This window comes from Littorina saxatilis, linkage group LG2, assembly GCF_037325665.1.
Source record: "Littorina saxatilis isolate snail1 linkage group LG2, US_GU_Lsax_2.0, whole genome shotgun sequence".
NCBI lineage: Eukaryota > Metazoa > Mollusca > Gastropoda > Littorinimorpha > Littorinidae > Littorina > Littorina saxatilis.
The window spans coordinates 100828126-100843437 of NC_090246.1; the positions used below are offsets into that span (position 1 = coordinate 100828126).

General features: G+C 42.5%; 1 protein-coding gene across 1 annotated transcript in view; it reads left to right on the top strand.

The window, feature by feature from the left end:
* LOC138960344 (TGF-beta receptor type-1-like) overlaps positions 1–15312 on the top strand; it is a 39645-nt gene that overhangs the window by 9678 nt on the left and 14655 nt on the right. The window contains exons 4-6 of the mRNA XM_070332222.1: positions 4347–4580; positions 5536–5766; positions 11177–11344. Of these exons, the coding sequence (XP_070188323.1) occupies positions 4347–4580; positions 5536–5766; positions 11177–11344 (633 nt within the window). The remainder of the gene's footprint in view (positions 1–4346; positions 4581–5535; positions 5767–11176; positions 11345–15312) is intronic.

Below are 15312 nucleotides of genomic sequence, written 5' to 3' on the forward strand. Positions count from 1 at the left end.
ACACGTTGTCCTGAGAGCACGGAGGGCACTTGGCTCAGTCGCAGAGGCCTTGAAATGGGCAAATGCAGGCAGCGCGTCACGCCCCAGGTTGCCCCTGATGCCCTCCGACTCCTCCAGCGTTGAAAAAGCTTTCTCAGCAGCATTGCTCAGGCCAAGAAGAAAATGGGCATTGCAGTACAAAAATTCAAGCCCGCTTTCTGTGCCAAGGATTCTGTTTCTTGTGTCACTCAGGTCCTGATTAAACTTCTTCATGACACTGGCCCTATCGGACATTGTGCCGCCTAAGTTTCTTAAGATGTTCTTCACTGTGGTATCCAGCTCATCATCGTCTGCAGCAGACATAGAAGCGACTTCAGTGATAAGTTCCATGGTCTTATCGGTCAGTGTTTCAGCAGTTTCCCTTGAAACGAGGTGGAAACCGCAGGAAAGAGATTTCTTGTTGGATAGTGTGACCTGCTGTCCCACATACTTTTTTCTGTCCCTGCTGGTCCCATCTGTGTGCAAGTCAAACGTGTGTTGCTGCAGCTCCTCGCCTACATGGAGCTTTGCCAGAGCATGAGATGTGTCCACGTATCGAAACACTGTTGTCTTCGAAGGAAGGTCTGCAGAGGGAATTTCAATGTTGAACAGACGATGGGCAACACATTGGATGATTTTGCAAACCCGGGAAGCTGCCACATCCAGTTCACCAACTAGCTGTGCAGCACAAAGCTGAACTCCATCAGTGTATTTGCCATCTTCCTTGGTGTTGTACATCGGTCGTTGCTGTTCTTGTTGCTGTTCTTGTAAGCGTTGCACAAGTTCTTCATTAGCCTCTTTGTTCAAGCGCTTAACATGTTTGATGGTCTGGTTTGCTGAATGAAGCTCCTGTTTTGTGCTCTGGTATTTTTTCTGCAAGACTGTGATGTTTGATTGCAACCGTCTAGTTATGGTAAGCTGCGCACAAGCGACATTCTCCTGCTGATCAGCTCTTTTTTTCTTCTCAGCAGCTAGTGCATGCCTCGCTCTGGCTACATTGGCTGAATTCTTTCTCAGTTCAGAACACGCAGCTTTTACAGATGTCAGTTGATGGTTTGCATTCCCAAGCTCTTCACCAGTTTTACCCAGTTGTTTGCTAAGTTCATCAACTTCAACAGTAAGAACAGTAATCTGATCATTCCTTGCAGCAATTGTCTCTTTCAGGCCCTGCACAACAGCTTTGAAATCCTGACCGTCTTGTCGCTGTCGGGCATGCTGCAACGCTGCTTGAGTCTCTGCAAGTTTCAGTTCCAAGGCTCCGAGCTGGAGGCGTAGGGAGGAGCAGGTAGAGCACGGCACAGCAGTTCTGTCAGCACCACCTTCTACAGCTGCATGTTGTTCACCTGATAAACACACAAACGCAAAACGCATTTAAATTTCTGTGCATAATCTACCATATCTTAAACAAAATATGTTTGCTGTTAAAGCAATCTTCAGTGTTAGTATTACCATACCAATACCATACATTTAAGTTTCTCCCTCTCCATAACTTCTGTTCAAAAACTCTGTAAGATATTTGCTGCCTCTTCTCTTTCTTTGGCTGTCGGCTGAAAATGTTTGTTACTCATACACGCAGATATATAAAGTGTTGTTTTGAACTGAGCATTGGGTTTTACAGACATGTATCTCACTCACCTTCACATCTTCGGTCGTCAGGTGTGTTGTTTGATTCACTTGAGACTTGACCATCGAGCTGCTGTTCTGCACAACCACCCTCTTGATGCAACACTGTAGATTTCTGTGCTGCTTCCACCGGTGGTGTGGGCATGAACACATCCTCTTTGAACTGACGAAGCTTTTCGGGATACCTGGTCTTGTCTTTGATTAACTTCTCATGCTTTTTCACAAGAGCGCGCACTTTGGTCGTCAGAGTTGGGACAACAGATGTGAGTTGTGGGCACAGTTCTTGCAACCAAACAAGTAAGGATGATGCAGGTAGGCGCTGCTCACGTCTGAAATGTTCCAGTTCTATCAGCAGACCAGAAGGCAAACAATCAAACACAGGGGGAGCTGAAGAATGCGATGCACCTAGAAGAAATCCCTTGGTCACAGAAAACTTCTGGCAATACTCAGTGTTTCGTGGGTACGAAAAGTCCTGCTTCTGATCCAAAAAATGTAAAAGTTTGGTATTGTCCACTTCTTCACTTAGTATCATCTGAGCTTGTTTTCGAACTTTCAGAACAAGAGAAAACAGAAGTGGTACCTCATGTCCAAATCTCACAGACAGCAATTTCTCTGCAAACTCTGTCAGGTCTTCCTGTGTCTTTCCACCATGCAGCTCGTCGTACAGCATGCCAAACTGGAGAATGAGGCGGCTTGTCATAGATGAAATTGCTGGCACTTGACAAGGACGACCCCTGCCACTTCCAGGGCCGATGGCAGACAGATGATCTTTCATCGTTTGATACGTGTCATCAACTGTAACAATCACAAAAGCACAATAACTTATTTGTGTGACACTGGCTGCTTAAAGTTAAAGTTAAACTGACACACACATTTTTTTTTTTATAAATGCAAGCCCTAATTCCCCTTTCTTGCGTTTAGGAGAATGAAAAAACTTTAGAGATGCAAAAATGTATCAACAAATACATTTAACATCAAAAATACAACGCAAGGTGGCAAGGAAAACACTTTTGGGACTCACAGTTGATCTGAAAGACATCGACAATACCCTTGTAGCAGACGCCAAAAAGGCGTTTGCAGCTAGAGTTACCGTCCTTGCCGAATCTCTGTGGTCACTTCAAACTTTTGAAAGTAAAAGAATAAATGCTAACTAAAGCCATCTTGCTAAGATTTTTAGTCAATTATGAGATATGTTCTTTATTTCCTGTATGGAATCGTTATTTTTTGTACAGTGTATCAAATTTAGCTGTGGGAGTTCGTTGAAGTGTCTTTACTGGTCGCGCTTGCTGTTGTGTAACAGACGCTCGAGTGTTCATGTTCGAACATTCAAAACTATCAAACTTAGATGAGTGAAACTTTAAAAACTATTTACAAGACAAAAAGATTGGAGGTTGGTTCTACCAATCTGGACATTTACTTACCCAAGTATGGACGTAAACAACTGAGGATCGCGAATCTTTCTGCAGGATCGGACTGCTCGGTAAAATCGTCACGCGTCGCCATGTCTAGCCTGCTTTTGACTGGTTCAGAAACGGGGTTCACACCTTCCACGTCACGGCGCTTCCGCCACAAGTCAGTTACGTAAATGATTTGACTATGAGTATTTAGAGCAAAAAACGAACTTTACATCGATATGTATCAATATAGGATTGATAGTGTGCAACTAGAAGTTATTTCTGGTTGAAAATTGGTCTTTTTCAACGATGAATTACGGAAACTTGCTCCTTATTGTTTTGTACGAAACTACGCCTGTTCGAAAGAGCACAGTCTCCCCTTTCATTTGCATATGGTCATGTGACATTTGATTCATTCTGTAAACCGCGCGAGCAGCTGATAGAAGGTAGGGGGTAGTTTGCGAAAACTCGTCCAGTGTCGCCGAGGCCAGCGCATGAGAAATTTTGCGTTAATCCTTGTGTTTTTAAACGCGAAATGTGACGTGCAAACGATAACACAAAGCAAATAAAATACACAGAACAAGTCAGAAGATATCATTCTTTATTTTCATCACAAAATAAATCATCAGAGGCAAAAGTAAGGTGGTGAAATGGTAGGTGAAAGTTGATGCATTTTCAGAAAAAATGGTACTTCCGCTGGGTTAAAAATTCAGTGGGACTACCTACTCAAAGTCAAAGATAAGCGTTTTTAATTTATTTTGGCCCTCTTTTGTTTTTGTTTGTAGAGTGTGAATTCACTTTTTTGTGGTCCTGGGTATTAATTATGGAGTTTTGATAGTAAACGTAACAACTGCAAGACAAACTAACTTCTTGTCCTTAAAATTCCATCAAGAAAATTTTTGTGTGACTATTTGTTTGTCTGTTCACTTAAAAGGCTGTTGGGTCGATATGTTTGTGATTGTAACGTAATTTTTTCATTAACAACGTTCCAATATTGAATAACTAACCTTTCTTGTTTTTTATTCATAAAATGAATGATTTAGTGGAAATTGAGCTTTAGCTTCAATCATCTCAGTTTGCAAGTTTACAGATGATCTACAATAAAAAAAAAAATTTAAAACCTACAAATACACACCTACAATTACAAATACAAAGGTAGATATTAAGTTTATGAATTTTTTAATAATCTAGAAGTTACTGTGGAATGAAATGTAAGTGTTTTATTGCATGATGCATACATTGTTACAAGTTTGTTCCAATGCATGCTCCAGGAGGCAAGATTGAAATGCGAACATTCACTGTTTGGTTTAGGAACAGCGGAGGCAGAGGGCGGACTCACAGCGATAGAACTGATGATAGTCATCGCAGTACCAATCATCATGTTCTGTGGCATGCTTATGGCCATGTACTGCCTGTATCAGCGATATCAGCGTCGTAACAGACCCTATGCTCCGCCTCCTGATGTTGACACAAGTCTTCTGATGCCAGAGGAACCACAGTCCCTCAGAGAGCTCTATGACTGGTCTCAGTCTGGATCGGGATCAGGTGGGCAGAACTTGTTCGCTTTCCTTTTGCTTGTCAGTGTCTTTTCTTTTGTGTGTGTGTTGTGTATTTTACTTGTTACTAGTTATATGGACAGTAGAAAATATGAGCTAACCTACCCGCTTAACTTCCCGCAGTGGGGCACTGCGGTTATGAAATTAAAGGCCCCTCCTGTTCTTGGAACCGCAGGAGCTTTCTAGTTTGCTGTTAGGTAGATTTTTGGTTCCTCTTTCCTGTCATGCTCTCTTTTTCTTCATGAATTCTTTTCTTTTTTCTGCCTTCTTGCTCATTCACCTGTATTTTTTCCAAAAATCTCTTCTCTTGCCGCTTGTCTCGCGATTCATGTATAGTTTAATCTGTTAGTGTTCTGATGTAAGTCCAGCAGTAGATAGGTTAAGCCTATTTTAACATACTGGAAACTGGTAATCTTCCAGTAGGTATTAATTTAGTTTTACTAAAGCCTGCTGGGACACAAGTAATGGGTTAGTGCATTTGTAAACAGGAATCGCTTGACAAGTGGCCCCCTTCATCCCCCCCTTCCTCGTCCTGATATGGCTCTGCGTAGTCGGCTGGACGTTAAGCAACAAATAAACAAACAAACAAACCCGCTTAACTCATTGTATTCGGAAAAGGTATTGTAGACACGGATAAATATTTATTTGTCCATGCCCGTGCAGAGTTTCTTTTGAAATTTGTTACTTGTAACATGTTTTACAGCTATTTCACACCCCCAATAAATCATTTAAACTACCCACACGTTCTAGGGTATAGCTGTGTCATGTGATCGGAGGCTAATGGCTTGCTCAGTTTACTGGGGTACAAAGAGTTAAACTCTAATGGTTAGTAGTCCATATGGCGGGAAAAAATCCAGGCAGCTTTGAGATTGCTGTGCTGTTTTAGAGTTAACTTGTAAAGTCACAGGAGCATTTTGTTTAACATTGTTTAAATCATGTTTTAGGTCTGCCACTTCTTGTGCAACGGACAATTGCACGTCAGATTCGACTTGGGGAGATCATTGGCAAGGGTCGATATGGCGAAGTTTGGTGTGGCCACTGGAGAGGGGAAAATGTTGCAGTCAAGATCTTTTCCTCTCGCGAAGAACGATCCTGGTTCCGAGAAGCTGAGATCTACCAGACGGTGATGTTGAGACATGAAAATATCCTGGGCTTCATTGCTGCTGACAACAAAGGTTTGTTCCCTTTTATTTTTATTCTGAAATTTGGAGATTGACAAGGCTGCAACAGAAAGGAAGGAATGCCATTTGCTTAAGGGCAGACCGGGTAGGCAAAATGAGTTATTTTTGGTCTCATACACCTTTTTGGGGTTGTTGCATTTTTCACACCTTTGAACATCCTGGAATGCATTCAATAATCTGCTTTTGTCATTTTAGACATGTATTCATGTAAATAAAACCATTTTCAAACCGATGTTTTGTTGTTTTTGTCTGTGTTTTATCAAAAAAAATCGAAAAAATGGTCAACTTTGGATACTCCGTGCTGGTAAATGTGCGCACATGACATGACCCTTCGCTGTTCAAACTGTGTGGAAATTTCCGTTCTTCAAGATGACGTCATCACCGTTGGGGAATTTCCGTTGACATAGGCACAAAGAGAGAGAATCCGTTCCAACCGAAACCCCGGAATTAATATATGCAAATATATGTAGGTCAAAGGCATTTGGCGCAAGCGCAGTAGACAACTTATCAGTCCCCCGGTGTCAACAAATCCATGACGTTTTCACCGATTCAGCAGCATTTTTCAAAGTTTTGAGCTGCGGAGAACAACCCTAACATTGGAAATGTTCGGCATAGTGGCAAGAAATATCAGAGAAAGATGAACCAGCAGCAGCGAACAGTAGAAGGAAGTAACAACACTCCGAAATGAACCAACATGATCGTATTTAAGCAGACGACATTCTGAGATTCTTGACTCGACGAGGTGGGTTTTGCTTCTTTCTCTTTTCGATCTTGTTTGTTTGACAACGTGATTTATTGCACATCGTTATGTTGTTGTTGTTGTAAGAATGTGTTAGGGTTTGCAGGTAAATGATAAACAGTTTGTGTCTGAAGTATTTTGCGGGTTTCTTGATCCAATTTACTGACCATGCCGCCGCCGCATCCCCCCCCCCCCCCCTCCCTCCCTCGATCGTCTCTGTGATATCGTCTTCACAACCCCTATTTTATTGTTCTTCGCTGGCCAGTCCTTGAGAGCTTACTATGGTGTAACATGTCATCAGTATTCTTTGTCTGGGGTCAAACTGAGAAGCAGCATCTGAGCGATGTACGACTGACACAGTTTCTGTTTCTGGTCATTGACCGTAGGAAAATAAGTACCCTACTAGAGAGCGTTCTCTAATTCTAAAGGATTGGTTTACACCAGCATGGCTGACCAACCTATCATTGACAGCAATATTATCTTTTCCATTAACTAAGGAATAAAGAAAATAGATCCAATTTACTTCACCAAAGAAAAAAAAAAGAGTTAAACTAAAGGACTGGGGATGCAACTCATGAATCAAAAGCATAAAGATCACCTGCAAACAGTGCTAGGTTTAGGAAATCTGAAAATGTAAACACACACACAGAACACACACACACACACAAAACAGACAACAGACAAGAAACAAGCAAATACATAGCAAGTGTGATGAAATAAATTAATTTTAAAAGAAAAATATGAAAAGAAAGAAAGAAAGAAAGAAAATAATTCAGCTAGTTTCAGTATTAGTTCCTGTGTGTATGTGATTGTGTGGTTACTCAAATCCCATAGTAAACTTGACACGTACATTTTGTGATAGGGGCCAATTAATGAATGTCTTTTGTGTGTGTGTGTGTGTGTGTGTGTGTGTTCGTCAACCGACATATGTGGGTATGAGCCGCTGAGGTGGTTGTAAGAAAACCCGCCTGGTTCAGTGGTTGGGGGCTGATTGGGATTTCTGATTTACCAGCCTAGCCAAAAAGTTGAGGTACACCCCATGTAACATGGTCATTTGCAAAATAAAGTACAAGCACTTGTTGACGTTTATATTGAGTCTTAAAATTTGCAGCTTATTACAAACAAAAACCATGGACAGTTGTATCAAATATTAAATCAGTGTTTGTGTATTTATTAGGTTGGAGCAAGGGGAGAGCCAGTCCTCCTGTGGTGGCAGCGAGGAGAAAGATTGACCTGATGGAAAAGTTTGCTAAACCGGAACTACCCTCTTCCACAGCAGAAACATCAGCTTTGCCATCTTCTGACCAACCATAAGAAGATACAGATACTTTGCCATCTTCTGACCCATCACAAGCAGATATGGATACTGGTACTGTGCAACGTCACTCCGCTGACATGTGTTGGGCTTTTGTCAACATTGATCAGCTCAATCTATTGCTGAAAGGTTTATATCCTGTACTGAATGCTTGTCTGATAGCAGTCTGATTATGAAAGAAGGTGATGCATCAGCCCAAGGATTTGCACAGGCCCTGCATCTGGAGTGCATATGAGTGTCCATTCAAGTCTGCAGTTGTTTACTCTTCTCCTGGTGTTTGCAACGCTTCGGGTGGTAAAGTTGCATTTTAAATAATCCGCGTATGACCATGTTGGTACATGGAAAGGGACATTCAGCTTTACAGAAATTTGCTGCAGTGTTAGGATTGAGCACAGAAATACTGTAATTAAAATGTTGCAACTTTTGAATGGCTTGATAGCTTTGTTCCATTTGTGTATATATAATTATGTAATGTTGTTGATGATTTGTGAAGCATCATTTCTATGCAATGGAATAAGAAATCAGTGCATCCGTTGGGTTTTTATGAGTCTGACAGTTTGGTTCTGATCAATATTTTCATATCAGCACAAACACAGATAATTGACTTTTTTAATGTTTTCATATGATTTTTTTTTAAATCAAAAAAAGTTGATAATTTGATTATCAAATCATTTCCCCTTCATAGTTAAAGTGTTATTCTGGTTAAAAAAAAAACACCCCATTAATTCAAGCTCTACTGTGGTACTAGTTTACCGGGGTACTAGTGAGACTCTTTTACATGCTGTTTTCTCTACATGTAATTTGAGACAAAATGTGGTAATTAAAATGTTGTAACTTTTGAATGGCTAGATGGATTTGTTCCAATTTTGTATATGTTGTTTATGATTTGTGAAGCACCATTTCTGTGCATGGAATAAGAATACAGTGGATTCCTTGTGTTTTTATGAGTCCGACAGTTTCGTTTTGATTCATATCTGCACTAACATAGATGAGTTTTCAAATGATTTTTTAAAAAAAGTCTGGATAATTTGATCGTCAAATCATTTCCTCATCATAGTAAAGTGGTTATTTTTATAAAAACATATCAATTCAGGCTGCACTGTGCTACTAGTTTGAGGTACTGGTTGGAATCTTTCAAATGCTGTTTTCTCTGAATGTAATTTTCAGACAAACATCTGTAATTAAAATGTTGCAACTTTTGAATGGCTTGATGGATTTGTTTCATTTTTGTTTATGTTGTTTATGATTTGTAAAGCGTCAGTTTTGTGTATGGAATAAGAGTTAAGTGCATTGGTTGGGTTTTTATGAGTCTGACAGTTTGGTTCTGATTCATGTTTTCATATCGGTACAAACAAAGATGGCTGTTTTCATATGATGTATATAAAAAAAATCCTGATAATTTGATTGTCAAATCCTTTTCCCTACATAGTAAAGTGGTCATTCTGATAAAAACATATGAATTCAGGGTGCACTGTGCTACTGGTTTTTTTATGTACTGGTTCAAATCTTTAAAATGCTGTTTTCTCTGAATGTAATTTTCAGACAAAACGCTACAATTAAAATGTTGCAACTTTTGAAAGGCTTGATGGATTTGTTCAGTTTTTGTATATGTTGTTTATGAGTTGTACAGCATCAGTTCTGTGTATGGAATAAGAGTTCAGTGCATTGGTTGGGTTTTTATGAGTCTGACAGTTAGGATTTCATGTATTTTTCTTATCAGAACTGAACCGGTAACTGAAAATGCTAAATTAAAATAATATATTGCTTAGAAATGCTTTTCGATACACAGAATTATTAAACACACACATATTGCTGCAAAGAAGAAAAATTGGATCAAAACATGCACTGGTTCACAAACTGCAACATTTTAAAAAAAGCACATTTTATAACGTTTTTCTCACATTTTGGTGAATAAAACCCCCCAAAATTGCTTTTCACTCAAAATTTAAAATGGTTTCCCTTAATTAGGTTATTCTGCTTGCAAAAATCAAACAAGCAGCAAGCTGTTTCCAAAATAAAAAAAAAAGTGCTTGCCTACCCTGTCCCCCCTTAAGGAAGTTTGGAAGTTATTAGTGTATAAGCGGTATACAGCATACGTTTGTTATTTGTGTGAATTGCTTTGAAAGTGTATCAGAGAGCAAACTTCAGGATTTGGTAAAAAAAATAATTTAAAAAGGACGGGGGGGGGGCATGAATCATTGAATGTCAGGCATGGGAATGGTCCGCGGATCCGCTAATTTCAGCTGTTTTTGTGAGGAGTTTCAGCAGGGGGAAAAAAATCCCTCAAAAATCGTATATGAGGTTTTTATTCTCAAACGGTCAGGTGTCTTCAAATGGCACAAGCCACTATTCGGAACTGACTGTTGACTTCAGCTTTTGTAGTCTTGGCTGTCCCACGTGATATGAAACAGACGTTCGCGCAACATCCGCTGCATGTGGTTTACTTGTCCGAGACAAAGACGCGTCTCTTGTGTTCGATTTGAAAGAAAACTTCATGTCTTCGGTATTGAATATTGTTCGAAGCGGCCAGGATTATGACGAAAAAGGTGTGGTTAACCAGTGGAAATGGGATTGGGTTTCCAAAGAGGTTAAAGTTGGTGACAAGCAAGAGCAGATCGGTGAACACATACAAAAAGTCGACACGCTTTTTTTAAGACATAACTTTTATCCTTCAGTCACGTTTTTGTCTGTTTAAGTGGTTTTTTGGTTTTTTTTATCATTGTATTATTCATTCCCTTTGATTCAATACCTGGAATAAGGGAATAAGAGAAAGTTAAAGATGAGCTGGATCCTATCACATGTTTCCTCGTGGGTTTGACAAGTATGATTGAGAGTGAGAGCAGTCAGTGAATGTTTGGAAGAAAGTCATAAAGTATGCACAATCCTTTGTTCAGAATTTTTAAAACTTAAAATTGCAGCTAAAACACCTGCATATTTATGTGAAATTAAATGCTAAACTTTGTCCCAATTACCCCTCAGATTACGTAGATTTTGATCTTTAAACTTTTTTTTTCCGGGGGAGGGTCCCCGGACCCCCCTGTTTTGGGGTCCCTCTCCTGTTTTCAGCTGACTTTTTATTCAGCCATTCCCATGCCTGAATGTGTTTGTGTTATGTTAAGGTGTATTGAACAAATTCATGATGTTTACATGCAAGAAGGGTCAATGAAAGATTGCATGATAATTAGTGTTATGAAGTAAGATGCTGTGCAAGAATAATATGTGTGAAGTAATTGATACATTTGTGAACTTGAACATTTGTTTAATTGAGTACCAAGATCTGTTTGTAAGTCAAATTAACTGTTGTTACTTTGTTTTGAAGCTGTATTTGCAACATCTCTGTCTCTTTTCAGACAATGGAACGTGGACACAGTTGTGGCTGATCACTAACTACCATGAGAATGGCTCTCTGTTTGACTACCTGAACCGACAGGCCGTCACACCAACTGTCATGATCCGACTGGCACTCTCGGCTGCTTGCGGCATGGCGCATTTGCACATGGAAATTTTGGGAGCTCAAGGTATGCACGTTTGAATCAATTTAGATGCAGTTTCTGTCAAAGTCGGTTCTTTTAACAGGCCTTTCAATGTGTGCGTCTGTTTTTTTTTATAAATGTGTCGTTGATGATGTCACATCAGGCTTTTTAAAGAGGTTGAAGCGAAACTGTGGCAACCTAATTTTTTATTAAATTACATATTATTACCCAACTCACATATAGCAATTAACTCTAGTTCAGTGCTGGTAACGCTGTACACGTTCCCCTTGGTAACAAGGGAGACCACCCTAAAAAAGAGTGATCCATCCCATAATATCAGACCGATGTCCGGTCCAACATCCGTATGCGTGCGCATACGCCGCCATTTGTATCATTCTCTCTCAGCGGTTCAACTGGGTAGGACGCTCCTGATGTACGCTCCTGCTGTTTTCAGCTTTTCGCCAGAGTCTTTTGCTTTGGCTTCTCCCCTTGGTCGCCGCCTTTACTTTACACCTGTACCTATGCTGTGTGGTGAGATCTTTCCGTTTTTGTTGTAACTTTAGCGACGTTTTCGTCGCTCGTGTGTACTTGTGAAATTTTTCTGAAATTGTTTTCTGTGAAATTTTTCGTGAGTTGTTTGCTATGGCGGAGGCTTCGCTTGTTGATAGCGCTAAACGGAAGCCTAGTTCGAGGCAGGTAGCTGACGTTACACCTCCGAAAAGAAGCTCAAGGAGAGATAAGGGCGCAGGGAAGTCCGCGTCTGTGTCATCTGAGTCAACTTCTGTTAAGTCTCCCGTGTTAGCAGACGTACGAACAATCTTCCGGTCAGACTTGTTTACTTTCTGACAAGAGTAGTCGTTCTGGTGTAGCTTCTTCTGCTTCTGTTTCGCCTGGCTGCCCTGGGTTAGCGCCAGCCGACGTTGCTTCTTTATTGTTGACGCTGAGCTCTCAAGTTTTCGTCATTACCGTCTGGATTATCTTCCACTCGGGAGGAATTGTGTGCGCTTCCGTCGGGTGTTTCTGATGTTTTTTTCCTTAGCCAAGATCCGGCGGTCGCCTGCAGTTCCGGCTTCGACTTCCGCTAAGCCTTCGGCGACTGTGACTCGGGCGGATGTCCATGCTTCGCAGGATGGGGGTACCGACTTGGTGTCTCTCCCGAATGTGACACCAGTACAAGGTATGTCTACACCGCTTGCCGGTGTGCGAGCTCAGGGGGCTCTCTCTGGCGATGGATGTCGTGAGAGTTCTTATGAGCAGCGAAAGGACGAACGCCTCCGTACGTCTCTTTATGAGAATATCGGGGACCGTTTTAGTCCTCTTCCGCCCTGGGGGCAGGAAGTGGTCGGTTCTGCCGACGATAAACTGTCTGATGTTCTGCCTTCTGGCTCTGAGCTTGATCTCGAGTCGTAGGTTAGGGCGGATGACGGGGATGCCTCAGTGGTAGAGGATTCCCAGCCTTGAGAGACGGACCGCGGGTGTCCGTCGGTAGGTCAACCTCCTGCGTCTGGTTTCCAGCAGGGCGGTGTGACTGAATAGGCCGCGGTGGCCTACCTGACTCGATGGCGAGCAGGAAGGCTAACGACACCCAGCTTTCTTGCCGTTTTAGTTGTCCAGCGCAGTGACGTGGGCTAACGGAAATGGCATTTAAGTTATTGGTGACTCTGGGGCTGACCATGGGTGTCATTCTAGGGTCACCTACCTGACTACGATGGCGAGCAGGAAGGTTAACGAGGGTGCGTTCATGGGATGGATGACACCCAGCTTAACTTGCCGTTCAAGTTGTCCAGCGCAGTGACGTGGTCGGCGGAAAACGGCATTTAAGTTTTGACCGGAAGGGGTGGTTGAGAGCAGGGCGTAACTGACTCTACCTCTTTCCGGTTCCGACTTCTGGAAGTTCGGAGGAACAGGATGTTCTCTTCAGCTTTCGGGGATCGTTGTCCATTGCCCTGGAGTTGGCATATGGCCACGTGTAGCCGGGTTCTCCGGTGAAAGTGGTGTACGTTCGCGCGAGGAATGTAGCACGCATTTTCGTGGCTGGGCAACGTAAGCTTCCGCCCTGGGGGCAGGAAGTTGTTGGGCTGGGTGATTCTTGGATTGGCCATGCGAGTCTCTCTGGGGGTCACCTTCCTAACTTTGATACCGAGTAGGAAGGTGATGTTTGGAGAGGTGTCCACGGTGGTGGATGTCACCCAGCTTAACTTGCCGTTCAAGGTGTCCAGCGCAGTGATGTGCGCAGTGATAAACGGCATTTAGGACTTGACAGGAAGGAGTGGCTGAGGAATATTTTTGCCTCGTCCACCCCTGCCTTTGTTCGACGACTTCCGGAGTTCGGAGGAACAGTAGGTTCACTTCCGCGGCCGGGAATCGTCGTTCATTGCCCTGAAGATGGCATATTTCTTGTAGTTTTGACTTCCGCTTCCTCCTGGGGGGCAGGAAGCGAGCAGTAAGGCTGGTTCCTTGTTGGATAATTTGAGTCAAACAGGAAGGCAGCTTCCGGATTGCACGGTTGTGCTTGACGGCTGTTCAGATGTAGGTGCTTCCGCATTAACGATTAGCACTGTATTCAGGTTCCATTTCAAGTTAGCAAGGGCAGTGGCGCTCGCAGCTGTAATGGGTCGAGGTTCTATGGAATCTTCCGGTGTGTTTCTATACAACCGGTTGGTTCTCATGTTTACTTATCCACGGCCGGTTTCGCTTCCGCTTTTGCGGCTGCATCTTCCGGTTACAGGATGGGACAGCCTTCTACTGTTAACACTGCGTTGGTAGTCGGCACTTTTCAGCTTTTGGCTTCCGGTTCCGTTACTGCGGTTCCTTTGCTGTTATACAGGCTGTATCCACTTCCCCTTCCAGTCTTCCAGCTGGCTTGGGACAGGTGGATGGAGATCTGGTCATGGAATTCTGGCGTTTGAAATTTTCTGTTTTTTCGAAAATTTTCCGATGTTGGCAAGTTTAGCCTTATCGGGATGGGTGACTGGGTCTCATCATTTCGATGATCATTATAATGCTTTTGAACAGGAGGGAGGCTCTTACTTCACTTGTGTCGCTGTTCGCGGCAGTTCGTAGTTGTTTTGAGCTTTCCGAGGAGAATCTTTGAGTGTCAAGCCCTTAGATCCTCCGTCGGGATCCTTTGTGCTTGTGGAAGTTTTCACAAGCGAGTCTTCTTTGTCACCACTTGGCTCTTCCTTGGTGGACAACGCGTGACCTGTGGCGAGGGTGCTTTGGCTTGTGTTGCACGCTCAAGTAGCGTGTCACTCACGGAGCGCTTTCTGTAGGCTTCGGTTAACGCCAAGCCTAAGAACTTAGGTTCTCTTTTTGCGTTCTACGGAACCGCCCTCGGGTTTGGCAAACATCCATTGGGTTTTTGATAGCAAGGAGAAACTGTCTGTAAGATCAAGGTCTCCTAGCTCGGGTAGATTGGCTCATCTTTTCTTTTTGATGGGCTCTTTTGTACTTGTTTTTATTTTCTCTCGCCTGGGCGGTTACGTTCTGTATGGCTATCTTTGTGGTCCTACAGGACGCAGATGCAAAGGATGTTGCTTTGCCGTCTTTTACCTAGGAGTAAGCCTCCGCCTTCAAAGTTTTGTTCTTTTGGCGTGACTTTAATCTCTTTCTCGTTTGAAAGTTATCTCTTTGAATCCGCTGCTATGCACGCGGGGTTTTTCCTTCTAAGAGAAGCTCTTGGTAAAAGGGAAAGCGTTAGGCAGGCCTTGGCGGTTTGTTTGTTTCCAAACGAAAAGCTTCAGGCTGGCTGTTGTCTATTTTAGCTTTGGCTCGATACCCTCGCTTTCACAGGGCTCTTCCATAGATCTGTTCGGCGACCTTTTGGTCTCACAGACGGGTCAATGCAATCTTGGTTCCCAGACCTCTTAAGGCTGGCAAGAAGGCATCTTTGCTTTCTCACATTCGATTTACACGGATGTCTACTGTAGGGGTATCCTTGAAATTCTCAGGGGCTTCCGCCTCGACTCTGGATTTGGTTCAGAGTCTCTATAGGGTTTTTGTGTTTTGTTCAC